The sequence below is a fragment of the Silene latifolia genome, chromosome 9, assembly GCF_048544455.1.
Source record: "Silene latifolia isolate original U9 population chromosome 9, ASM4854445v1, whole genome shotgun sequence".
Lineage (NCBI taxonomy): Eukaryota > Viridiplantae > Streptophyta > Magnoliopsida > Caryophyllales > Caryophyllaceae > Silene > Silene latifolia.
In genome coordinates this window covers 100,208,912-100,233,154 of record NC_133534.1, presented here as the reverse complement: position 1 = coordinate 100,233,154, position 24,243 = coordinate 100,208,912, and the positions used below count along the sequence as shown (strand labels likewise).

Here is a 24,243-nt window from a genome sequence, read left to right as displayed (position 1 = left end):
AGTAATAACTAGAATAGAGGAATGCTCCGTTGCATATACCGGGAGATGGCCCATTAGAAACTGTCGAGTCTGCCGTGTTTCACGACGGTTACGTAACTTAACCGAGATGTTGCACTTGCAACCAAAACAATCACAAGTGGGAAGGGCGTCGTAGTCATTGACGTCATCCCAAAGCTTCTTCAAACGACCGTAAAAATCCATTACAGTCTCTCCATCCTTTTGTTTGCAATCGGAAATTTACGACTCCAAATGATAAATTTTAATGCCATTGCCACGAGAAAAGCGAATGTCATCCCATAATTCGACAGAAGTGTCTCGATAAGAAATCGATGGTCGAAGTGTGGGATCAATCGTATTGAAAATCCATGCTATCACCGTGCAATTAGCCGTAATCCAGTCGTCTAGATCCTCAGAGTCAGCCGCCGGCCGTTTGAGTGATCCATCGACAAAACCGAGCTTCCTCTTTGCCCCCAAACCATTGCGAAAACCCTTTGACCATTCCGCGTAATTAGAGCCTTTGAGCATTACATGAGTAATTTTGGCTGAGACTCCATCGGAATTGGAAATTGCGTACACAGGTTTGGTGATATGCCGCGTGGGAGGAGTAATTAGTTCGTTGCCTGGCATGATTTAGGGTTCGGAAAAATCGAAACCTTAACCTGATACCATAAAGAATTTAACAAGAGGAAATATGAATATGATTTTTATGTGTGTTTGTATTCCCCTGTCAACGTTGGTTATATACAACCTAGGCGTAATATATGCCGAATAATAACTGATTGCTATTCCTAAATTACATCCTAAATATATGCTAATAATATATTAACAATATAAGAATATGCTGATATTATGCTAATTGCCTAACTCGCAATATTTACGGAATATTGCGTCCAACAAAACTGAATTAAAAGCAAATCAAAATAATCGCAAATTATACAAATTCTTCCTATAGAGGAAAATAGATAACTTGATTTAACTGATGTAGAATAACTTTTAACAATTGTCGTTCCTTTCGATCTAACTCAGCACAAAATTGTGCATGATTACAAAGAGGAGAATATCAACTAACTCAATAATAACAAAGAGGAAAAAATTATTAGCAAGCAAAAAAAAAAAACCCTAGAGAGAAAGAGATGAGCGACGACTTAAGAAGCTACGTAGGTTTTGAGTTTGACTCCCATGCTCATGGCAAGGAAGTCAAATCTACAAAGACAAAGGGAGATGACTTTAAGAGGACGGAGCATCCCTGCATCACAGACTGATACGTCCTCAGATTTGCACGTTCAAGAGACGGAAGAGAATAACACGAATGGAGAAGAGTTGGAACTGAACCAAAACTCTAATGAAAATTGTCATAGACCATCTGTTGATGGTGTTGAGGGGGAGAAGACCAAACATATGAATGAACTGATTGGTATCCCTGAACTAGTTATTGAAACTGAGGATGAAGAAGAGTCTGAAAGAGAAGAGGATGATGATGAGGAGACTGTAGTGTCTGAGACGCAGGAGAGAACTGAGGATGATGAGAGGTTGGAAACAGACTGGATGATGAGCAGAGTCCACGGACAGAGGAGACTGAAATGTTACAGTTAGAGGAAGATGATGTAGTGGAGGAGGTTGAGTACTGGAGTCAAGCCGTGATATGTTTTATTCTCGGTGCCAACCCTCCATGGGAGATCATAGAGGTTTTTATCAGGCGTATATGGACGAAGTTCAATATTGATAAGATTTCATTTATGCATAATGGGATCTTTTTAGTAAGGTTCAAGACAATGGAAATGAAGCATAAGGTGTTACAATCAGGATACTATATGTTTGACAACAAGCCATTGATTGTCAAGGAGTGGGTGAAAGATTTGGAGATGAAAAAAGATGATGTGAAATCAGTACCCGCCTGGATCAGACTACATAGCCTTCCTCTGAAATTTTGGGGGAAGGGTTTACCTAAAATTGCAAGTCTAGTAGGCAAGTATGTCAAGATTGATGGTGCTAGAGAGGAGAGAACGAGGTTGGGTTATGCCAGGGTGATGGTAGAAATGGAGGTGGATCAAAAGTTGCCTGGGAAAGTTGAATTCAAAGATGAGAAGGGAACTGTGATTGGGGTGGAAGTGGAGTATGAATGGAAACCGATTAGGTGCATCAAGTGTAAGGGTATGGGATATGAACAGGAGCATTGTAAGCGAGGTGAACACAAGAAGCAAGGGGTTCAACACATTAAGAGAGTCTGGAAACCTGTGATGCCAAAGCCAGCTGTGGAGGCAGCTCCCATACAAACTGGTGTTCAGACAGTGCAGTCACCTAAACCAGCTTCTAGGGAAGCAGGAGGCTTTATTACGCCTTTAAAGAGACCGGTGAAGATGCATAGACAGGAAAGGAGTGGTGGTGGTTATAGTACAGAAAACTTTGGAGCTTTTTCTTATAAGGAGACACTGGTGTCCCCAACTAAGAAGATTGTGTTAGCTCAAGGTACTTCCCCCTCACATATTGTTTCCAATGGATAGTTTAGGGTTTTGGAATGTGAGGGGCATGAATAGAGTAGGTAAACAGAAGCATATTAGTCATTTTTTACAGAATAAAGATATAGGATTATTTGGTTTACTGGAGACTAAAATTAAGAATAAAGCTTTCAATAAAGCTGTAAATAGTTTTAATAATGGTTGGAGCATTACTACTAATAATGGTTATCATAGTGGTGGACGAATTTGGATTCTTTGGAAGCCTGGGATGTTTAGGGTGCATGTGCTTGAATACAATGCTCAATTTATACATATGAAGGTGGATGCTTTGATGTCTAGGAGTGTTTTCTTCTTAACTATGGTATATGCCTTCAATGGAATAAATGAGAGGGCTCCCTTGTGGGATCATTTGAGAAAGATTGCACAGCAGGTAGTAGGACCTTGGGCCATTGCTGGAGACTTCAATTGTGTGCTTGCTGCTAATGAGAGGTTTGGAGGGGCTACTTCTTTGGCTGAGATGGAGCCTTTCAGGAAGTGTGTTGCTGAGTGTGAAGTTATTGACATTACTGCCGTAGGGTCTGTTTTCACTTCGAACAATAAACAACAGCCTGAGGAGAGGATTTACAGCAGATTGGATAGGTTTCTGGTTAACAAGGCTTGGTGTGATAGCTTGCCTGATATGTATGCTAACTTTTTGCCTGAGGGGATGATGGATCATACACCTTGTATAGTGAAGAGTACTAAGGTAGTGCAGGGCACTAGAAGCTTTAAATACTTCAACATGTGGGGAAAATCTAAGGAGTTCCTTCCCCTAGTGAATGAGCTGTAGGATTACAATATTGATGGGACTCCCCTTTTTAAACTGGCCAAAAATCTTAAGAACCTTAAGACATGGTTAAAGAGACTGAATAGGGAGGGATTCAGTGACATTGAGAAGGCAACTGGTATCCTGGAGAAGCAGGTTGAGGAGATGCAAGTTCAATTGGGTGTTGATCCGTCTGATGTGAGCTTGATACATCAGGAGTGTGAGGCAAGTAAAAAGCTTAAGGAGTTGCAGAGTGCAAGGGATAGCTTCTTGTACCAGAAAGCCAAAGGTGAATGGCTTAAGGATGGTGATACAAATACATCTTATTTCCATAGCATTATTAAGAAGAGGAGGAATAGGAATAAGATCTTTGTGATTGAGGATATGAATGGGAAGACTTGTGATACGAGTGATCAGGTACAATCAGCATTCCTGGACTACTATGAGCAGTTGTTGGGGACTAGTCAGGCTACTAAACCGGTTCATAGGAGAATTATAAGTCAGGGTAAGAAGTGCACCAGTGAGCATCATGCCCAACTGCTTAGACCTGTTACAGGAGAAGAAATAAAAGAAGCTATGTTTAGCATTCCTGACATCAAGGCCCCTGGCCCTGATGGCTATACTAGTGGTTTCTTCAAGGATGCATGGGGAGTAATTGGCAAAGAGGTGGTGGCTGCTGTAAGAGATTTCTTTATGAAAGGGAAGATGCTGAGACAGTTTAATGCTACAACTCTGACGCTCATTCCTAAATGTGACAGGCCTAAAGATGTAACTCAATTCCGTCCCATTGCTTGTTGCAATGTGGTTTACAAAGTCATCTCCAAGCTGATGTGCTCTAGACTAGCTTCTGTTCTGCCTGATATTGTTCACACTAATCAAGGTGCATTCATACAGGAAAGGAGCATTCAGGAAAACATTCTTTTCTGCCAAGATTTAATCAGACTGTATGAGAGACCATCTGGGACCCCTAGATGCATGTTAAAGATTGATTTGCAAAAGGCGCATGACACTGTTGAATGGAGCTTTGTAGAACAGCTGTTGAACTTGTTGGAGTTTCCTGAGAGCTTTAAGAGTAAAATCATGTTGTGTATTACAACACCCTCTATTTCTTTGGCTATTAATGGAGAAAATTTTGGGTATTTCCCTGCTAAGAGAGGGTTGAGGCAAGGAGACCCATTATCTCCTCTAATATTCACACTGTGCATGGACTACTTGACCAGAATGCTTATGTATGCTGCAGCCAAATACCAGTTCATGTTCCATCCATTATGCAAGCAGCTGAGAGTCACAAATTTAATGTTTGCAGATGATGTTTTGATGTTCAGTCATGGGGATGCTGATTCAATTATGCTTATGCTGAAATCATTCTCCTCTTTCTCAAAAGCTTCAGGGCTTAAAGTGAGTCCAAGTAAGTCCAATGTCTACTTTAATGGAGTGCATGAAGATCTCAAGAATGAATTCCTGAGTGTGTCTGGCATTAAGGAGGGCAAGCTGCCTTTCAAGTACCTAGGGATGCCCATTCAGACTACTAGGCTTAAGAAGAAGGATTGTGAATGCTTGGTGGACAAGATTTGCAATAGAATACACAGTTATGGTGCAAGGAAGTTCTCGTATGATAGAAGGCTAACCCTGGTTAAACATGTATTAAACACGTTGCATTCATATTGGGCTTCTGTTTTTGTTCTCCCTAAGGGAGTCATACTGAGAATAGAAGCCATTTGCAGGAACTTTTTATGGGATGGCAGTGCAGATTATAGGCGCTCTCCTTTAGTTGCTTGGGATACAATTTGCAGACCACAGCAAGAAGGGGGATTGGGGCTTAAAAATCAGGAACTATGGAATATAGCTATGGTTGGAAGACTTGTGGATTGGGTAGCTACAAACAAGGAGTCCTTATGGGTGAATTGGGTGAATGCTAAATATCTGAAGGGGAGGGAATGGCAGGAATACACTCCAACAAGCAACTCCAGTTGGGTATGGAGGAGGATATGCAGAGTGAAGCAGAGGCTAGCAGCTGGGTATTTGCAAGGGATATGGCAGGTGCAACCCTGGGTACACTCCGGCTGGGTCACATGAGTGGCTCAGAGGGACACAACCCACAGTGGAGTGGTCTAAAGCTATTTGGGATAACTGGAGCTTACCTAAGCATAGGTTCCTGGGATGGCTTATTGCTCACAATTCGTTGCATACAAATAGCAGACTTATGAGATTTGGGATGGATGTTGATGGACAATGTGTCCTTTGTGGGTTAGCAGAAGAGACGCAACAACATTTATTTTTCGCGTGTACCTACAGTAAGAGAGTCCTACAGGCTATGATGGACTGTACTGGTTTAAAGCTCCCTGAGGATGACATTTTGCATTGGTGTGTTCATCATTCTGGCTTGAAAATTCAGCGAGGGGTGAAGGTTGCTTTGGTTATGAGCACTTTGTATCAAGTATGGCAGCAAAGGAACAAGTGTAGAGTGGAGCAGGTTCTGATGAGGCCTCTGTGCTTGGCTCAATGGATCAGTGAAGACATGAGGAAGAGAATAAGGGAAAGAGACAAGAGTCGGATGACTACACATGAGCTAGATTGGTTAGGCAATTTAAAATTTACTTAGTTTTGAAGTGCTTTGCCTTGCTAGTATGTAATTGACTCCATATTTTTATGTATAATATACTCTCACATTTTACCAAAAAAAAAATAATAACAAAGAGAAAAAGAAATTGAATTGAAATCTTGAATTGAGAGTGAATCAACAGAGAATAACTAAGAATTAAGAACACTTTAAGTAAAGATCAACTAGCATAGTAAATATCATCAAATAATTCGGAAAATATATATGATCACAAAATCTAGCACACGATATTCACAAAAATCTAAAACACAATCAAGTTAGGGTTTTAATATTAGACGATACTGAAACGGAAAATCGATGAACAAATAAAAAAATTACAAAGGAAATCATGAGAAAACTTACCAGAACAATAACATGATTGAAGATTTGCTATTAGATGATAAAGATTAGAGTCGAATCGAAAATTTGTGCACAACTTGAATGCGAATACGAAGAGAATGGTGCGCGCAAATTCGGGGAAGTAGCAAATAAACCCCATACGTTTTAACCCTATGTTCATATTAGCCCCATGTCTTTCAACAAGTGCAAATTAACCCCACTACTTTAGATTTTGGTGCAACTTACCACCATTTTATTTGTTTTACTGATATTCAATTTACAACTTTTTTTTTTCTTTTTCCAATTTGATTTTTCTCCTTTATATTGTTTTATAGACCTATCTACCCTTAACAATCTCTTCTTAGTATGCTTTACTCTAGTGCATTGTCCCACTACATGCGACAATCACAACCACCACCACCACCACCACCTATGACAACCCTCCACAGCCCATTACACCACAAATCACAACCAACTAACTACACCGACATACACCACTAGACCACCTAACCCGCATTACGCCGACCTTACGCACATGCCGCCCATTGCCATCAAATCCGCCCGCTCCGACGAAGGTTTTCAATGATTGGGATGGGGATTTTTGGGCAGATTATAGGTTTTCGGGGGGGGAGGGAGTAGGGATGGTGGTTCGTGTGGTTGGGTCGGTTTCAATGGAAATGGGGTTGTGGTAAGGGTGGTCGGAGGCAAAGAGGCAAAGTTCTTGGTGGTTGATTATGATTTTGAATTAAACTCAGGAGGTTTGTGGTGGTCGGAAGTAGGTGGTGAAGATGGTGGTGTGATGGTTCAAGGGGGGGCATGTAAAGGCCTGGTGACGAGAAAAGGGTAAAATTGGGTTTTAACAATTTAGTAATACCATATATGGTTATATAATATCCATTAATTATGTTAGCTCCATTTTTATATTTTTATATTACAAAAATTTAATATTTCGATTGAAATGCACCATAGGACAAAGTAGTGGGGTTAATTTGCACTTGCTGAAAGACATGGGGCTAATATGCACATAGTGTCAAACGTATGGGGTTTATTTGCTACTTCCCCGCGCACCAATTTGGTGATAGAGAAATTTCAACATAGATAATGAGGGAAGTTGACGAGTGCCAAATATTTTGTAATAATAGGTGAATTTACAATCTTACCCTTAATGTGATGCGTCAGATGTCAATCGTTAGATCTGTTTGATCTAATGGTCCAGAGTTGGACGCATGACTCATTTAAGATGGAGAGACTCTCTTGATCCTATTTATATAAATATATAATTTTTTAAACAAGCACATTTTTGAGCAACCAAAGTAATCCGATGATTTAGTTTACTTTTATATTCCCTAGGTCAAACCATGAATAATGGAACTTGTCCAAATAACTTCCTATTTGTTATTTTCTGATCGCTGGTCCATTTAAGCTACTAGCTTAAAGTAACTATTTGCTTAAACCAAACTAGTGTAGATCCCCGTGCTACAGCACAGTATTGTTTATTTCTGTTTTATAAAGAAATAATCTCATTAATTTAATTATATAAATTAACTGTACCTTTAATGTTATAATGTATTAATATAATCTTAGTAAGAGGTAGAAAAAGAAAGTTTATTACCATCAAAAGACACTTTAAGTTAAGTTATTTTTGTCTTAAACCATTTTTACTTTACTATAAAAATTAACTCTATAATGTTATATCATTGTATGAAACTAATTTATGACATTTAATTACAATGAAACGATGTAAAAATGTAAAATCTAAATAAAACGCGTATAAACCTTATAACAAAAATAGGTAAAAACAGTATACCACGCACTTAAAAGACGATTTACGAATAATTAGACTAATTTTTTTTTTTTTTTTAATTAAAAAAATACATAAAAATTGTTACGTCCTTTAAAATATACACCATATTTATAGTGTAACTGATGAAGGATAATATAAGAAAATTTACGTAATTTTAGGGTGTAAGTGATGACAATAATTATATTAAAGACTGCAGAAGAAGTAGGTTTGCGTAATTTTAGTGTGTAACTGACGAAGAATAATATCTATGGAAATGGAAATGATCGATTGCATAATAATTATGGATTTAATGAAAAAGTCATAAATATGAATTTTAATTAAAAAGATTAAAGTTTAATTATAAGAATATATTAATTGAAAAGATAATAATGTAATGAATGTTTTTTACTTGTTACCTTATTTAGCTAGATGCTTTTTGGAGGGAAAACTAAGAGAATTTTTATTCTCTTAGTAGTAGGGGGATTATCCTACTTGAACAACTTCAAGTGTTTAGATATTAACATGCAATTTCTTAAAATTGCAATTAAGGCCTCAAGCTAACCCATTAGATTTGCTCAAATGCATTTTTTGTGAACACTCCGGTCCAAACCTAGGTGATATGACTCATATTTGAGCACATTTAGTCCCCTAATTAACCTCGTTCCTATGCTTTATAGCACATAATTGGGTCATTTACTATCTTTAGTTTCCCATGTTGCATATTCTTTGAGGTTTTGTCTCCTTGGTAAGAAAGGGTTGCTAACCTTGCATTTATGACGCAAAATGGAGCTAAATGGATCGCACCTAATGACCAAGCATCAAAGAGAAGACCAATACTAGAGGCCTAAGTAGATAATAAACTGAAATGGGCAATGATGAAAGGATCCTTGCATCCCCAAAATGATCCTCGCGGATTGTTAAGGAAGAAAAGAAGAGAAGCTGTCTGTCCAGGAATCCGAGCGGATCATACACGATCTGGGCGTCTCACAACACCAAGTTCCGGGCGTCTTGTTCCCAAGACGAGTGGATTGCAGCCCGAGGAGCCGAGCGTCTTCCCTTGGATCCGAGCGGATCCTTAGACAGAAGAGCCCGTGTCGCTGCACAAGACGGGCGGATCGTGGCAAGACTAGCATGGGAATCCGCTCATTTCCTTCGAGAGGAGCATTTCCTCAACTTTTCTTAGGGTCTTAATAGTCATTTAAGCCCTTAGTAACCCTAATCTTTATACCTAATCTTTAGTATAAATACCCCTTTGTACTACCTAGATTAGGATGCTCTCTTAAGCAATCCTAATCCATCCTTAATGACTTTGTAATTCTCTCAAATTAGTCTTAATTTAGTTGTAATACAATTTCTCAATATTAATCACATCTTAATCTTTCCTTATTTCTCTATTGTTCTTCCTTTATTTTGGGTAATTAGAAGATTATTTGGGTTTACTTGGAGGATTGACAACCTTCCATCAATCATCAAGTACTTCTATTATTCTTTGCTTTATTATTTGGAATCATCTTCATAAGTATAATTCTCTCTTAACCTTATTTAATTATTGTTAATTACTTTCATTTATTCATCATGTTTTACTTTGTTAGTATAATTGACAACCTTTCTAGCATGCTAAACTCGATAATGTGTGAGTAGTTTCCTTAGCTAGGGTTCATGGGGAATTAGGGGAAACCAACATGGGGAATGATTCATGCTTAATCTAATATGTTTTCATAATTAAATTGCTTACTTGTTGTGATTTCAACTTATGCACATGTTATGTTTGATGAAATGCGAGCCTATGAATCCTTGCATTTTTTACCCATCACCTATATTTTCAATGAGGCTATAAGCTTATACACCAACTCGAGCCTCATTAGACCATGCATATAGTTGAATAGGAAAAATTAAGTCGACTTGTAGGTGTTGTACAATCTAATCGATTCGGCTCCGGGACCCAAACCTTCTTAGGGATTGTAAGCTTATACACCAACTCGATCCCATCACAACAATAAGTGCTTGCTATATAATTGAGAACACGTTTGTATGATCAACTCCCATGAATCCCCTATGAACCCATGACACCCTAGTGCCTTTAATCAGTTGTTTATATCTCTTTTATTTGTCTTGCTTTGTTTTCATTAATTTACTTTCATCTTGTTGATTAGTTTAGTTGATCTCCTATCTCAACCTAAATTGTTATACCCTAAGACACAACCATTTGCAATTGAGAATCCTACATCAATACCCGTCCCTTGGGATCCGACCTTTACTTGCCTCTTTGCTAAGAGTAGTTTGTAAAGTTATAAATATTGTTTTGGTTGGTAGCTTTTGATGACGAGTTTAAACCACACCAAAAATGGCGCCGTTGCCGGGGACGGTGTTAACTTGATTTGATTTTCATTTATTGTTTTTAGTTCTGTGTTTCTTTACCTTGGGGACGGCTACCCTTGTTATTGACTCATGGAAGAAGTTGACACTTGCTTTCTACAAGAAATTCTATCCTCCGAACAAGACTAACATGTTGAGAGCCCAAATCACCGGGTTCAAACAAAGGGATGAAGAATCATTGAATGAAGCATGGGAGAGATTTAAGGACACTTGTTGTTCTTGTCCACACCATGGACTTAGCGAGTGGTTCCTTGTGCAACAATTTTGGAATGGTCTATATGAAGAGTCCCGCAACATTCTCAATATGGGATCAAATGATGGTATGTTCACCGAAGTTGATGACAATCAAACATGGGCCAAAATTAAAGAGATGGAGGTTCATAATTCACAATATAGTAGGCCTCGAAAGGCCACTAGAGGAGGAAAGCATGAGGTAGATTCCATCACTCAATTGGGTGCCCAACTAAGTGCTCACATTGACACCTTCAATTTGAAATTTGAGAAAGCTATGGCTAAGCTTGATGAAGCTTCCAAATCACCCAAACAACATGTTAATGCTATGGTGGCATCATCCTCAATTCTAAGTGGAGTATGTGAGAGTTGTGGAACTTTGGAACATGACCAAAGTGAATGTAGGGGAACAAGTGAATGCTTTCCAAGCATACAAAAGTGGCATCCCTTATTCCAAATATTACAATGAGAATACCAAATTCTATCCCAATCTTTTATACAAAAGGCAAAATGTTCAAAACCCTCAACCAACATACACCCCACCTCCAATGAGAAATCAAGCTCAAAGACCCTTTTAAAACCAAAGCCAAGGTCATCAAAATCAACCTTCTTACAATCAACCCAATGACCAAGGTTTTGATGTTCAAAAAGTGGTCCTCCAAATGCAAAAGAACCAAGAATAAGTTTTCACCCAAATGCAAAAAGATAGCCAAGCCAAAGACATCACCATCAATAACATCCTAGCCCACACCAAGATGTTGGAAACCCAAATATATCAATTAGCATCTTCTAGCTCTCAAAGACAAAAGGGGAAATTACCACCTCAAAGTAATCCCCCAAGATATAAGTCGATTAGTGCCATCCATTTGAGAAGTGGTACAAGGTATGAAGGGCCGAAGAAGCCAATTGATGAAGACATTGTGGATGCTAGTGACAAGCAAAGAGTTGTGGAGAACTCTAAAGAAGAAGAATCAATTTCAAAGAATAAGAATGAAGAGAATGCCAAAGAAAGAGAGCCTATTGTGATTAGACTTCCATTCCCAAGTCGTCAAACTAAGCCTAAGTTTGATGAACAACTTGAAAAGTTCATGGAAATTGTGAAGAACTTAGAAGTCTCAATCCCATTCACGGAATTGATCAATCATGTTCCGGCCTATGCAAAGTACATGAAAGATATTTTTACTAAGAAGAAATCCATCCGGAAGCTAGAGACTATTGCATTCACTAAAGTGAGTAGTGCTACTGTTCAAGGAAGTTTACCTCCAAAACTCAAAGATCTGGGAAGTTTCTTTATTCCATGCACCATGGGTAACACTACAATCAACAAAGCATGACGTGACCTTGGAGCAAGTGTAAGTGTCATGCCATACTCGGTATGCAAGAGGCTAGGAATGGGAGAGCTCAAATGCACTAACATTACTCTTCAAATGGCGGATCGATCAACAAAGATACCTTTAGGGGTATGGGTGGATGTGCCCGTGAAAATTGGCAAGTTCTTCATCCAGGTAGACTTCGTCATTGTAGATATGGAGGAGGATTCTAACATTCCTATCATCCTATGAAGACCTTTCTTGCATACCGGGGGAGCGGTGATTGATGTGAAACATGGAGAGCTCACACTTGAAGTGGGGGATGAGACAATCACTTTTAACCTTGACAAAACAATGCGAGCTCCCCGAATACATGAGCCATGTTTCATGGTCGATCATTATAGCCGAGAAAGTGATAGGAAGAAGTTGGCATCTCAATGCAAAGATCAAGCTATGGGTAAAGAATCACCACCTATATGGAAGAAGAAAGTGGACAATCCTCAAGATGCTCTATCCGGAGAGAAAGGAAATTTCAACAACAAAGAGAGCTTGAATAGCTCACCACCAATTATTAAAAGAAAGGAAGAAGGCCTCATTGGCCTTGACAACAAGAAAGAGGAGTTGTTTTTATCAACTCATGATACAATTGGAGAACAAGCTAGTGAAGTTTGTGGTCTATGAGATGACGAATTTGAAGATTAGTCAATCCTTACATTGGCAATGCTATGACCTTAGACCAAGGCTTTGGTGATCATCTTGACTCAAGTCACCACCATGAAAAACACAATGTGCAAAGGTCTATTGGCTTTAAGACGCTCGTCTTGGGAGTGCTGAGAATGAAAAATTTGGTCTGTTTAATTATATGAGCAGACTACATAGAAGACGCCCGTCCCAGTCCTGAAGCCGCTCATCTCAGAAGAAATCTGCGTGTTCTGGCTGCTTCAAAAATTTAAGATTCAAACTGTCTATGAATCCGAGCGTCCCCAGGTGAAGACGAGCGTCCTCAGCAAAATCCGCCCATCTCCTGAAGAATACGCGCGTCTCAGCACGGGTTAAGAATTACAAAGCTTCCTGACTGAGGATCCGAGCATCCCCAGCCCAAGACGCCCGTCTCCTGCTGCTGAATGAATATAACACGGGATTAAAATCTCCTCATCCCCAATTCATTTGTTTCTTTCAAAACACAAACACACACCTTTCTCCCTCAAAACCCTCAATCCCCTCATCAACAAAACACAAATTCCTCAACGAAATTCACCAAAATCAAACCCAAACTTCCTAAAATCACAATCAAATTACTCCTCCATCAACAAAACACCAACCAAACATCAAAATCCTCAAAAATTGAATCGATTTTCTAGGGTTTTAAGGCAATTTCGAAAATCCCAAAATAGATTAGGGATTAATTGGAGCTTGAGGAGACTAGAAGCATTCAAGCTTGGTTTGTTGATACAACTTTGACAAGGAGAACATGGCAAGAACAAAAGGTGGAAATAAGGCACCCACAACTTCAAATCTTTCCAAAAGGCAACAAGCTCTTTTAGCCTCAAAGGATATGGTAGTGCATTAACCAAGGGCGGAGATTCAAGAAGTTGCTACTCCTATGGTGGAAGCTACTTCTACTCCGGTCATTGAACAATTGCAAGATTATCCGGAGGTAACTTTCACAAACGATTCTCATAGGAAAACATTTATATCCCTTACTAGGAAGACAATTTTGCCTACCAAATTTATATGTCAAAATGCCTTAGACAAATTGGGTGTTCTAGAAAGAACTAAGAATTTTTTCGAGTCTATGAAGTTTGAAACACTCTTTGACATGCAAGAATTGACTTACCCCTCCCTTACCATGGAGTTTATAAGCTCTTTGAAGGTGACTAAGGTAGAGACTCGGAAATTGTTGAATTCCGCCTAGATAACAAGGATAGAAAAGTGTCTTTGGATGAGTTTAGCAAGGTGTTTGGTCTTAAAGACCATTCTGCTTATGTGAAGAAGCCTTCGATATATGACCCCGCACCACTTTGGAAAGCAATCATCGGGCGAAAATTTGAATCCTTCCATGAGTGTCATGTTCTTTATGTCCACCATCCGGGCATAAGAGTGTGGCATAAGGTTGTGGGCAACACTTTAATTGTAAGAAATGACACTAATCATTTTACCGAATTCGACTTTGTCTACCTTGAATCCACCATGAATGTCAACAAAACGTTCACCAATGATTACAACATACTTCAACTCTTACTTGAACGGTGGCTTAGAATTGACCATGGTAAAGATGGAGAGGCTTTGATTGTCAATGGAGGCTTAGTAACATGGTTAACCAAACACTTTAACCCAGATTTCAACAAAGACAAGACATACAAACCGGTTAAGGGTGGCAACCTTCTTGATATGGCCACTATGATCAACAAGTTTCATTGGGTCAAGAATGATAATATAGACAACATGTATGAGTGGCTCACTAAAGAAGCTAAGTCCTTCATCTTGCCTAACAAGATATGCCTTCTCAATGTCCGAAGTCCAAACTACCTTCTTCCCATCTCCGATGAAGCCGAGATGATTATGAAACAACATAGGGAATCTAATGTCAAGCCCTCTTCTTCCTCTATTGTGACTCCACCTTATCCATTTGCCTACCGTGAATTCACACCAATTGGCACTAATGTCGTGGTAGGCAATGACTACTTGACCCAATTGATGCAACATATGCATAAGGAAGCTCATGAAGACCGGGTCAATGATTACCGGGCTTAATATCCGCCCCTCCTACACTTAGCTAGGCAAGGACTCCTTGATCCATCATGTCCTTTGCCTAGTTGGGCGGATATGGAAGTATTCTTTCCGAGTGCTCCTAGAGATGCCACCGTGGATAGTGAAGTTGCTAAGGGGAAGGAGATTGTTGTTGAGAGCGGGGAACGTAGTTACTCTTGCCATGAGGAAGAAGAGGAAGAAGTGCAAAGTTCAAGTGATGATAAAGATGGTGAAGCCTCCGGGTCCATGGAGGTAGATTATGATTATGAGGAAGTTGATGAGGAAGATGATAATAGTGATGAAGATGTCGCCATGAGCGACAATTGAGGATTGACATGCTTTATTTGGAGGATGCCATATATCCCATTGTGAGTTTCCTACACCTCCTCTAGCTTTATTTATTTCTCTTGTTTTCAAAATTTTTTATCTTGATCAATTGTTTTGAGTCCTAGCAACACTTAGAGGACTCCCACCTCGGTCTCATTAAGGTGTCTCATATTGTTTTCACTTGTACAATCCAAAATGACAATTAGTTTCATGCATTGCATTCTTGTGCATGAACTTTCCTATTTTTTATATTAGAAATAGTGTCTTACTTGGTTTGGGGCAGTTCAAGCACAAGCATTGGGAGTTAATCTAAATTAGCTCTCCAACCAATAAGTCCATGCATCATATAGTATAGTTTAGAATGCATCACTTGTGTATATGTCATATAGTTTGCATAGTAGTGTAGAAATCATGCATTCTCATTTAGCTTGCATAATTTCCTATCGTTTTGGTCATTGAGGACAATGCCCATACTAGTGTGGGGATGGGAAATTCTAAGTTTACTTTTAAAACAAAAATGAAAAATTTGAAAATTTTTGAAAAATATAAAAACATGTCTTTTTATTTCATAAACATAAAAACCATAAAAATTTGAAAAATTGTAAAACCAAAAACATGTTCATTGCTTTATAGTGTAGAATTGTATATTTTATATATATTGTGTTTGTTTGTCCTTCTATCACATTGATCGACTATGGCATATCCGAGACATGAGGATCATGAAGACCGCATGGTATGATCTTTCCAATCTCCTTTTTCCTCTCTATGTTAATGACTATGTGGCTTTATTTTGATTGATGCGGTTTACACCAATGTGATTGTAGGAGTTGCATTTAGCTTATATGATATACTAGTTGGTAGAAGCATATGCATTAGGTTGTATAAATGTTAGTTGCATCATGGCATATAGTTGCATTTTAGGAAAATTTTGTGAAAACATCTATTTGGGAAGCTTGATCGGAGCCATTTGGTGTTCACAATTAAGCATATGTGGTCGTTGGTCAATGGTCGATACAAAACACAATTTATACTCCACGAGCAACTCTACAATTAGTAAAGAGGCAAGTAAAGGCCGGATCCCAAGGGACGGGTATTGAAATGAGAATTCTATTGTAACTAGTGGTGTCTAGGGGTGTCACAAATTTGGTTGATGTAGAAGGTTACTAAACTAAAATAACAATGAAAATAAACTAGCAAGATGAATAAAATAAGGGGTGTAAACAATTGATTAAAAGCACTAGGGTGTCATGGGTTCATAGGGGATTCATGGGATATGATCATACAAACATGTTCTCAAATTATAAGCAAGCAATTATTGTTGTGATGGATTGAGTTGGGTTATATCTTACAATCCTAGGAAAGTTTGGGTCCCGGAGCCGAATCGATTAGATTGTACAACACCTACAAGTCGACTTAATCTTTCCTACTCAACACATGCATGGTCTAACAAGACTCGAGTTGGGTTATGTCTTACAAGTCAAGTTGAAAGGATAGAAGATGATAGTAAATGCAAGGATTCATAGGCTTAGCATTTCATCAAATATAACATGTGCATGTATTAAGATCAAAACAAGCAAGCAAATAAGATATGAAAGCACATTAATTTAAGCATGAATCATTCCCCATGTTGGTTTCCCCTAATCACCCATTAAACCCTAGCTAAGAGACTACTCACTCATTATCATCTTGATCATGCTAGAAAGGTTGTCAATCATACTAACATAATGAAACATGATGAATAAATGAAAGTAATTAGCAATAATTAAAAAGGGATTAAGAGATTATACCTACTAATGATTCCAATAATAAAGATGCAAAGAATAATAGAAGAACTTGATGATTGATGGAAGGTTGTCAATCTCCCAATAAACCCAATAATCTTCTAATTACCCAAAATAAAGGAAGAACAAGAGAGAGATTAAAGAACTAAAACTTGAATTAAAACTTGATTAATATTTGATTACAATATTGAAGAGAGATTTGATTGATATTAACTACACTAATTATTGATAAGAAGAACATGCTCCTCTAATTAGACTAATGGGGTATTTATAGTGAAAATTAGGGAGGATGCATTAGGGTTAACTAAGGGCTAAACTAGTAATTACACTTTTTAAGTTGAGCAAGGAGACTCCGGTATTTTCCGAGAGAAGGGCTTCTCTTATCGTGGCTTGAAGAACGAAAACGTCTTTGTCTTCAAATCCGTGCGGATGGGAGTCGGGACGGCCGGATCTGGGCTGGAGAATCCGAGCGGATTCTTGGTCAAGACGCTCGGATTGGCGACGGGGAATCCGAGCGGATTCCTTTGAAGGACGCTCGGACTGGCGAGGGCGGACGGACGGATTGTGTACAATCCGTTCGGATTGTCTAGCAGCAGCTTTTCTTCTTTTTTTCTTCCCTTTTCTTTATGAATTCCTTGGGGATTTCCTTGGGGACTCAAGGATCCTTTTCTCAACAATGCTCTTCTACTATAATATGTACAAAGGCCTTCTAGTCTTGTCTCTCCTTGATGCTTGGTCATTGAATACAATCAATTTAGCCTCGTTTTGCCATGAAAATGCAAGATTCTTACTCCTTTCCTACCAAGGGATCAAAATCTCAAAGAGTATGCAAAACAAAGAACTAAAGATAAGAAATGACCCAAATAGGCACTAAAAAGCATGGAAACAATGGTAATTCGGGGGCTAAATATGCGCCAATTATGGTCGCATCAAATATCCCCAAACCGAACCTTTGCTCGTCCCGAGTAAAGAGGTGACAAAGACTAGGACCAATACTAACCTAACCTAATAATAATAGCCGATATGAGACAATTAGCGGGTCTCACTCCGCCCCTTCAACTCACAACAAGACAACCATGAGGTAGGATGCCTTCTTGCAAGGCAAGGTGGGTCTTGCCAAAATGGCGACACATCCAAACATTAAGCACACAAAAACACATAATGGATGCATCTACAAAAAGAATAGCCACTTTCCTCATCTAAGTGGCGGAAATTACCTACAAGGGAAGCAATTCAAGGGTACACAATCCTTCATAGATGCAATTTGTTCAAACTACTAAGCCTAGAAGGATACCAATAAATCACCTCCAAAATGTGTCAAGCTAGGGTACCTTTGTCCTCAATCGTTAAATGCTTTTGTCAAGAGTAGACTCCCTATGGTGTTAGAAACACTGGAGGATCGCGGAATTCCCCCTCTTGCCTAGACAAGAAGAAGGGTCGTCCCCTCTCTACCATGCACAAAAATGGATATGATGGATAAAGGGATCGATAGTAATTGAGTTTCATTTTGGGAGTTTGCTTTTATTTTTGTTTTTCCCCCCAATTTCTTGTGGCATATAACATTTTGAGAACACTTTCTTTGCCATTTCTTTTGATTTTTGGCATTTCAATACTTGACAACTTTTTTGCATTTCTTTTTGAACATTTTCAAAGTCACCCCAAATAGTAACGAGGGTGCCTTGTATTTGAAGCATAGGAGTTCTATTTTTGCTCCTCTTTTCATTTGATGCATTTTTGCAAACTTTCTTTCACTTTTCATTTCATTGAACTCAAATTGATTTCTTTTTGTGCCCATTCCCTTTGATGACAAAAATGTGGTAGAACATGGATGAATGATAGAAGTATGCATGGTTTCAAGGGTCACCTTGGAATAAACGGTAGCCAAGGAGTTATCACACCACAAGGTACTCTTGACTAGGCCTTAAACCATGGGTCAAAGGATACTAGCATGACACATCCTAGGGTGTTTTACAAGCATTCTAACAAGCAAAGTCTTAAGAATAAAAAGCATCTACTAGGGCCTATATACACTTGTCAAGCTTCCCAAATAGACGGTTTCGCAAAATTTTTCTAACATGCAAACTACATGCCATGATGCAACTAACATTTATACATCCTAATGCAAATGATTCTACCAACTATCATGCCATATAAACTAAATGCAAGTCCTAAGTTCACATTGTTTTTACCGCATCAATCAAAATAAAGCCACATAGTCATTAACATAGAGAGGAAAAAGGAGATTGGAAAGATCATACCATGCGGTCTTCAATATCCTCATGTCTCGGATGTGGCGTAGTCGATCAAAGTGAACAAGGATAAACAAACACAATATATACAAGACAATATATACAAAGGAAATGAACTTGTTTTTGGTTTTTCAATTTTTTCAATTTTTTTGATTTTTTTGAAATTTTTCAATTTTTATGGTTTTTGAATAAAAGTTAAGTGTTAGAATTCCCATCCCCACACTAATATGGGCATTGTCTTCAATGGCCAAAATGATGGAAATTATGCAAAATGATGCATGATTTCTATACTAAATGCAATTCTACACTAAGCTATACTACATGATGCATGGTTTTTGTTATGACGGAGAGGATAATTTAGATTACCTCCCGTTGTGTATGCATTAACTTCCCCAAACCAAATAAGACACTATTGCTAATGTCAAAGCATGGGTATAGTTCATGCACACACTATGCTATGCATGAAATTAGATTGTCATTTTGGATTTTCAAAAATGGGAACAATAAAGAACACCTCAATGGTACCGAGGTGTGGGTCCCTTGATGTTGCTAGGACTCCTCCAACAAATAGTCAAAGTTAAATAAAATACAAAGAAACAAGATGCAAAGTTCTTTTCATGAAAAATAAAGATAAAGAGGAGAGTTGAGAAAACTTCACTTGAACTAAGGTGGGTGCCTCTTGCCCGCTCCACCTAGTGATGAAGTAATCTCCTAGATATCGGTATCCCAAATATCCCTAGAAGCATCACTTAAACTTGGATCCATGAATTCATCTTCTTCTTCACTCTCAATCTTCACCGTATCACCTCCACAAGAGTCGCCACTTTCTTCCCCTTTGCGACCATTTGCCCCTTCATTAGCCTTCTCCGAGTTAGGAAAGAGCAACTCCATTTGAGCCCATGAAGGAAAAGCTCCTTCTTCACTTATCCGTCCCTTTTGAACCATGTCGTGGTATTGGGGGTAAAGAGCATAATAGTTGTCCACCTTGGTTTCATATTGACGGTAGTGCAAGTCTTGCAAGATTCCCGTGACAAAGTCGTCACGGGGGAGGATGAAGGGATTAGGATGGTTGTAAGGTTGGTAGGGAAAGGGGTAGGGAGGCACCTTTATCTTTTCACCTTGGGTTTGTTGTTCTTGTTGTTGCGGTGGAGGAGCTTGCCTTTCTTGACTTTGAATGAGGTAGGAGGGTATTGGGGACAAGCGTCCTCTCCTTGGGGAAATTCGAGGTAAGTCGGCCATCGGAAGGTAGATAGGATCACTTCCTTTCGTCAACCATTTGATCCTTTTATCAACCCCCTCAAGGGTTATCCAATGGTGTTGGACAACAAGGAGGTCTTCATTAATTCTCATTCCTCCCGAGAGTGGAGTGTACTCATTGTTCTCATTGAACCTAGGATTAAAGTGCTTTGCAAGTCTTGTTATGAGTCCACCATTCACTATATGCTTCTTCCCATCATCATCTCCATTTCGAAATTTTGCCCACTTTTCTAGCAAAACTAGAGGTGCATTGAGATGATACCCGTCTCTTCCTTGAATGTTTAGATAAGATTCCATGAACATGAGGTCCAATTGATTCACAATAGCCGGATCTCGGCGGGCGAAGAGGGTACCCGAAAGAAATCGGTATGCGAGCCTCAAGATCGAGTTTTGGATGTGAAAAGCAAGACACTCCTTGGTAAGAATGAAGTCCCGGCCCGTCATGGCCCTCCACAATGGTGCTACACTATACCTTTTGGGTCTTGATGTTCGGGTAGGCGAAACATCAAGCCCGAACACATTGGCAAATTCCACAAGGGTCATTGTTCTAGAGACATTTTCCAACCTAAACTCTATGGAAATCACTTTGTTTGAAGTTGTAATCTTTAAGCAACTCAAGAATTCGAGCACAAGAGACCGATAGGTGGGTTCATACATGCGAAAGAGGGTTGAAAGACCAAAAACCTCAAATAGTGCTTCTACTTGGTGAAAGATGCCAAGCTTTCTTAAGGTATCATGACAAAGAAATTTAGTGGGAAGAATATTCTTACTTAAGAGTCGATGGAAGACCAATCGCTGCACATCATCAAGGAATTCCACATTCGAGAAGTCATCGAGCCTTGTGAGGTTTACAATTTCTACATGCTCTCTTCTAATGGTGTTGAGATGTGAGGTAGAGGAACTTCCCACCATTCTTGGTCTTCTTGCATTTCTAAAGGAGGATCTCCTTGGTGCCATTCTTGCTTCTTTTGTTGAGTTATTTTGATTTGAGAATTTGCTAAGGATGTTCCTTGTTGATTGAGAATTGGAAACCCTAGAAAATTGGGGACTTTTAATTTTGTGGGTGAAGAGAGTGATTTGGATGTGTATGGGAGTCATAAGGAGGTGAGTTTTATAGGGTAAGTGGAAGGAGTGGTGATGTGTCATTATATGGGTGGTGGGATGTAATTTAATTGAGAAAAGTCGGGCCGAAAAACGGGCAGGGAGACGAGCGGATTCAGAGCGAAGACGCTCGGATTCTTCTCTCACGGGACGGGCGGATTCTGGGCAATACGCCCGGATTCTGCCACAGAGTAAAATCCCAAAATTTTTCTCGCCTCAAGACGAGCGTCCCGAGCATAAGACGCTCGGATTCTTCAGGGACAGGACGGGCGTCTTCTTGATAAGACGGACGGATTCTTTGACAGAGAATTTTCTTGAAAAGCTCAGGGGAAAAGACGAGCGTCTTTCCAATAATCCGGCCGGATTCTCTCAGACGGACGTATTCTTCAATGGGACGCTCGGATTCTTCATCAGTCCAGAAGCCTTCAATTTCTCAACACAGCTGGACGTACGGTTTCTCCCCTGGACGTCCGTATTCTGGCGGGACGCCCGGATTTCCAGAGAGACGCTCGGATTCTAGCCGCGAGTGTTGACTTTTTCTCCTTTCTTTCAATGCATCCCCACACTTAGGAATTTTCTCCTTCATTCAAAAACTCATTAGTAACCCTCCCTCACTTGCGCTCATGAAAAGAATTTATGCTATTAAACAAATGCAATTAAATAATAAATACAAGTTAGAGGGTTAGTATATTTACAAATGGTGGTTTAGGGAGGACTCCACCAAACTCTCCCTTAGATGGTTCTTTCAAGGGGAAGGAGGTCCGAGGTAGATAGCCTCGACCTCTCCAACAAATGCTCCTTCATAGTATGGCTTCAACCTTTGACCATTTACCTTGAACTTGCTTCCATCTTCGGCCTTGAGTTCGAAATCTCCATATTTCCCAACTTCGGTTATCACATAGGGACCCATCCATCTAGAGTTCAACTTTCCCGGAAAGAGTCGGTAGCGGGAATTGAATAGAAGGACTTTGTCTCCCTTGTGCAAGGCCTTTTGTCGAATTCTCTTATCATGAAGCAATTTTGTTCTTTCTTTGTAAATCTTTGCATTCTCATAAGATTGTAGTCGGAATTCCTCCAACTCTTGGATTTGGATCATCCTCCTTTGACCGCTTAATTTGAGATCAAGATTGAGTGCTCGGATTGCCCAATAAGCTTTGTATTCCAATTCGATTGGCGAATGACATGCTTTTCCATATACAAGCTTGTAGGGGGAGGCACCAATGGGAGTCTTATAGGCCGTCCTATAAGCCCAAAGAGCGTCATCAAGCTTTGTGCTCCAATCTTTCCGAGTCTTGTTCACAACTTTTTCAAGGATTTGCTTGATCTCTCTATTTGAAATTTCTACTTGACCGCTTGTTTGAGGATGATATCCCAAGCCGGTTCGATGTTGAACACCATATTTGGTCAAAAGGGATGCAAGCTTCTTCTCATGGAAATGTGTTCCTCCATCACTAATGATAGCTCTAGGAACTCCAAATCGTGGAAAAATTATCTTCTTAAAAAGCTTGGTGACCGTTTTCGCATCATCATTTGGGGTGGCAATTGCCTCCACCCACTTTGAAACATAATCTACGGCCACAAGGATGTACTTGTTCCCGTTGGATGTCACAAAGGGTCCTTGGTAGTCAATTCCCCAAACATCAAAAATCTCCACCTCTAGAATGCCCCTTTGTGGCATTTCGTTCCTCCAAGATATATTGCCCGTTCTTTGACAAGCGTCGCAATGAATGATGAATTCTCTCGTATCTTGAAACATTGTAGGCCAATAGAAGCCCGATTGGAGAATTTTTGCAACGGTTCTTCTTGCTCCATGGTGCCCACCGTAGGGTGATGAATGACATCCTTCCAAGATTCCTTGGATTTCCCATTGAGGGATGCATCTTCGATAGAGCCCATCACTACACTCCTTGTAGAGGTTTGGGTCATCCCAAAAGTACCTCTTCACTTCGAATAGGAATCTCTTCCTTTGGTTGTGGTTCAAGTTTGGAGGGAGCACTTTTCCAACAATATAGTTAGCATAATCGGCAAACCATGGGGTGATGTGCCTTTCAAGTTGAGTTTGAATAGCCATCAAAATATCGTCGGGGAATGAGTCATTGATCGGGGTTTCTCCATTCTCATCATGAAACCGGATCCTTGACAAATGATCCGCCACTACGTTCTCGGCTCCTTTCTTGTCTCTTATTTCCAAATCAAATTCTTGAAGAAGCAAAATCCATCTCAACAATCTTGGTTTTGCCTCTTTTTTTCAAGAGATGCTTAGGAGAGCACGGTGATCCGAAAATACAATCACCTTGGATCCGAGTAAGTAGGACCGGAATTTATCCAAAGCATAAACAATGGCAAGAAGCTCCTTTTCGGTTGTGTCATAATTCACTTGAGAAGGGTCGAGGGTTTTGCTTATGTAATAGATGGCATGAAGAGCTCTCCCTACCCGTTGGCCAAGAACCGCTCCAACGGCGTAGTTGCTAGCGTCACACATAATCTCAAAAGGTAACTCCCAATTTGGGGTTGGATGATTAGTGCCGAGATTAATGCTTCTTTGATTCTATTAAAAGCTTCAACACACTCGTCAAGAATTGGAATTGGGCATCTTTAAGCAAAAGTTGAGTGAGGGGTTTTGCTATTTTAGAAAAATCTTTTATGAAACGACGGTAAAAACCCGCGTGACCGAGAAAACTTCTCACCCCTCTAACATTCACGGGAGGTGGGAGTTTCTCTATCACCTCAACTTTAGCTTTATCGACCTCGATGCCTTTTTCCGAAATCAAGTGACCCAAAACAATTCCTTCATTGACCATGAAATGACACTTTTCCCAATTTAAAACAAGACTAACATCTTCACATTTTTGCAATACAAGAGAAAGATTATGCAAGC

The 24,243-nt window shown here is 39.5% G+C and overlaps 1 protein-coding gene and 1 non-coding gene across 2 annotated transcripts; one reads left to right on the top strand and one right to left on the bottom strand.

Moving 5' to 3' along the window:
* The first annotated feature begins 1,772 nt into the window (after window positions 1-1,772).
* Window positions 1,773-5,863, top strand: LOC141601402 (uncharacterized). The gene is made up of 4 exons (XM_074421680.1): window positions 1,773-2,466; window positions 2,585-3,201; window positions 3,286-5,313; window positions 5,408-5,863. Exons 1-4 carry the CDS (start codon window positions 1,773-1,775, stop codon window positions 5,861-5,863), a joined length of 3,795 nt encoding a protein of 1,264 aa, XP_074277781.1.
* Window positions 5,864-10,488: 4,625 nt separating this feature from the next.
* Window positions 10,489-10,595, bottom strand: LOC141603702 (small nucleolar RNA R71). Its single transcript, XR_012525559.1, has one exon. It is a non-coding gene; the product is annotated as a small nucleolar RNA R71 (small nucleolar RNA).
* Between the last annotated feature and the right edge of the window lie 13,648 nt (window positions 10,596-24,243).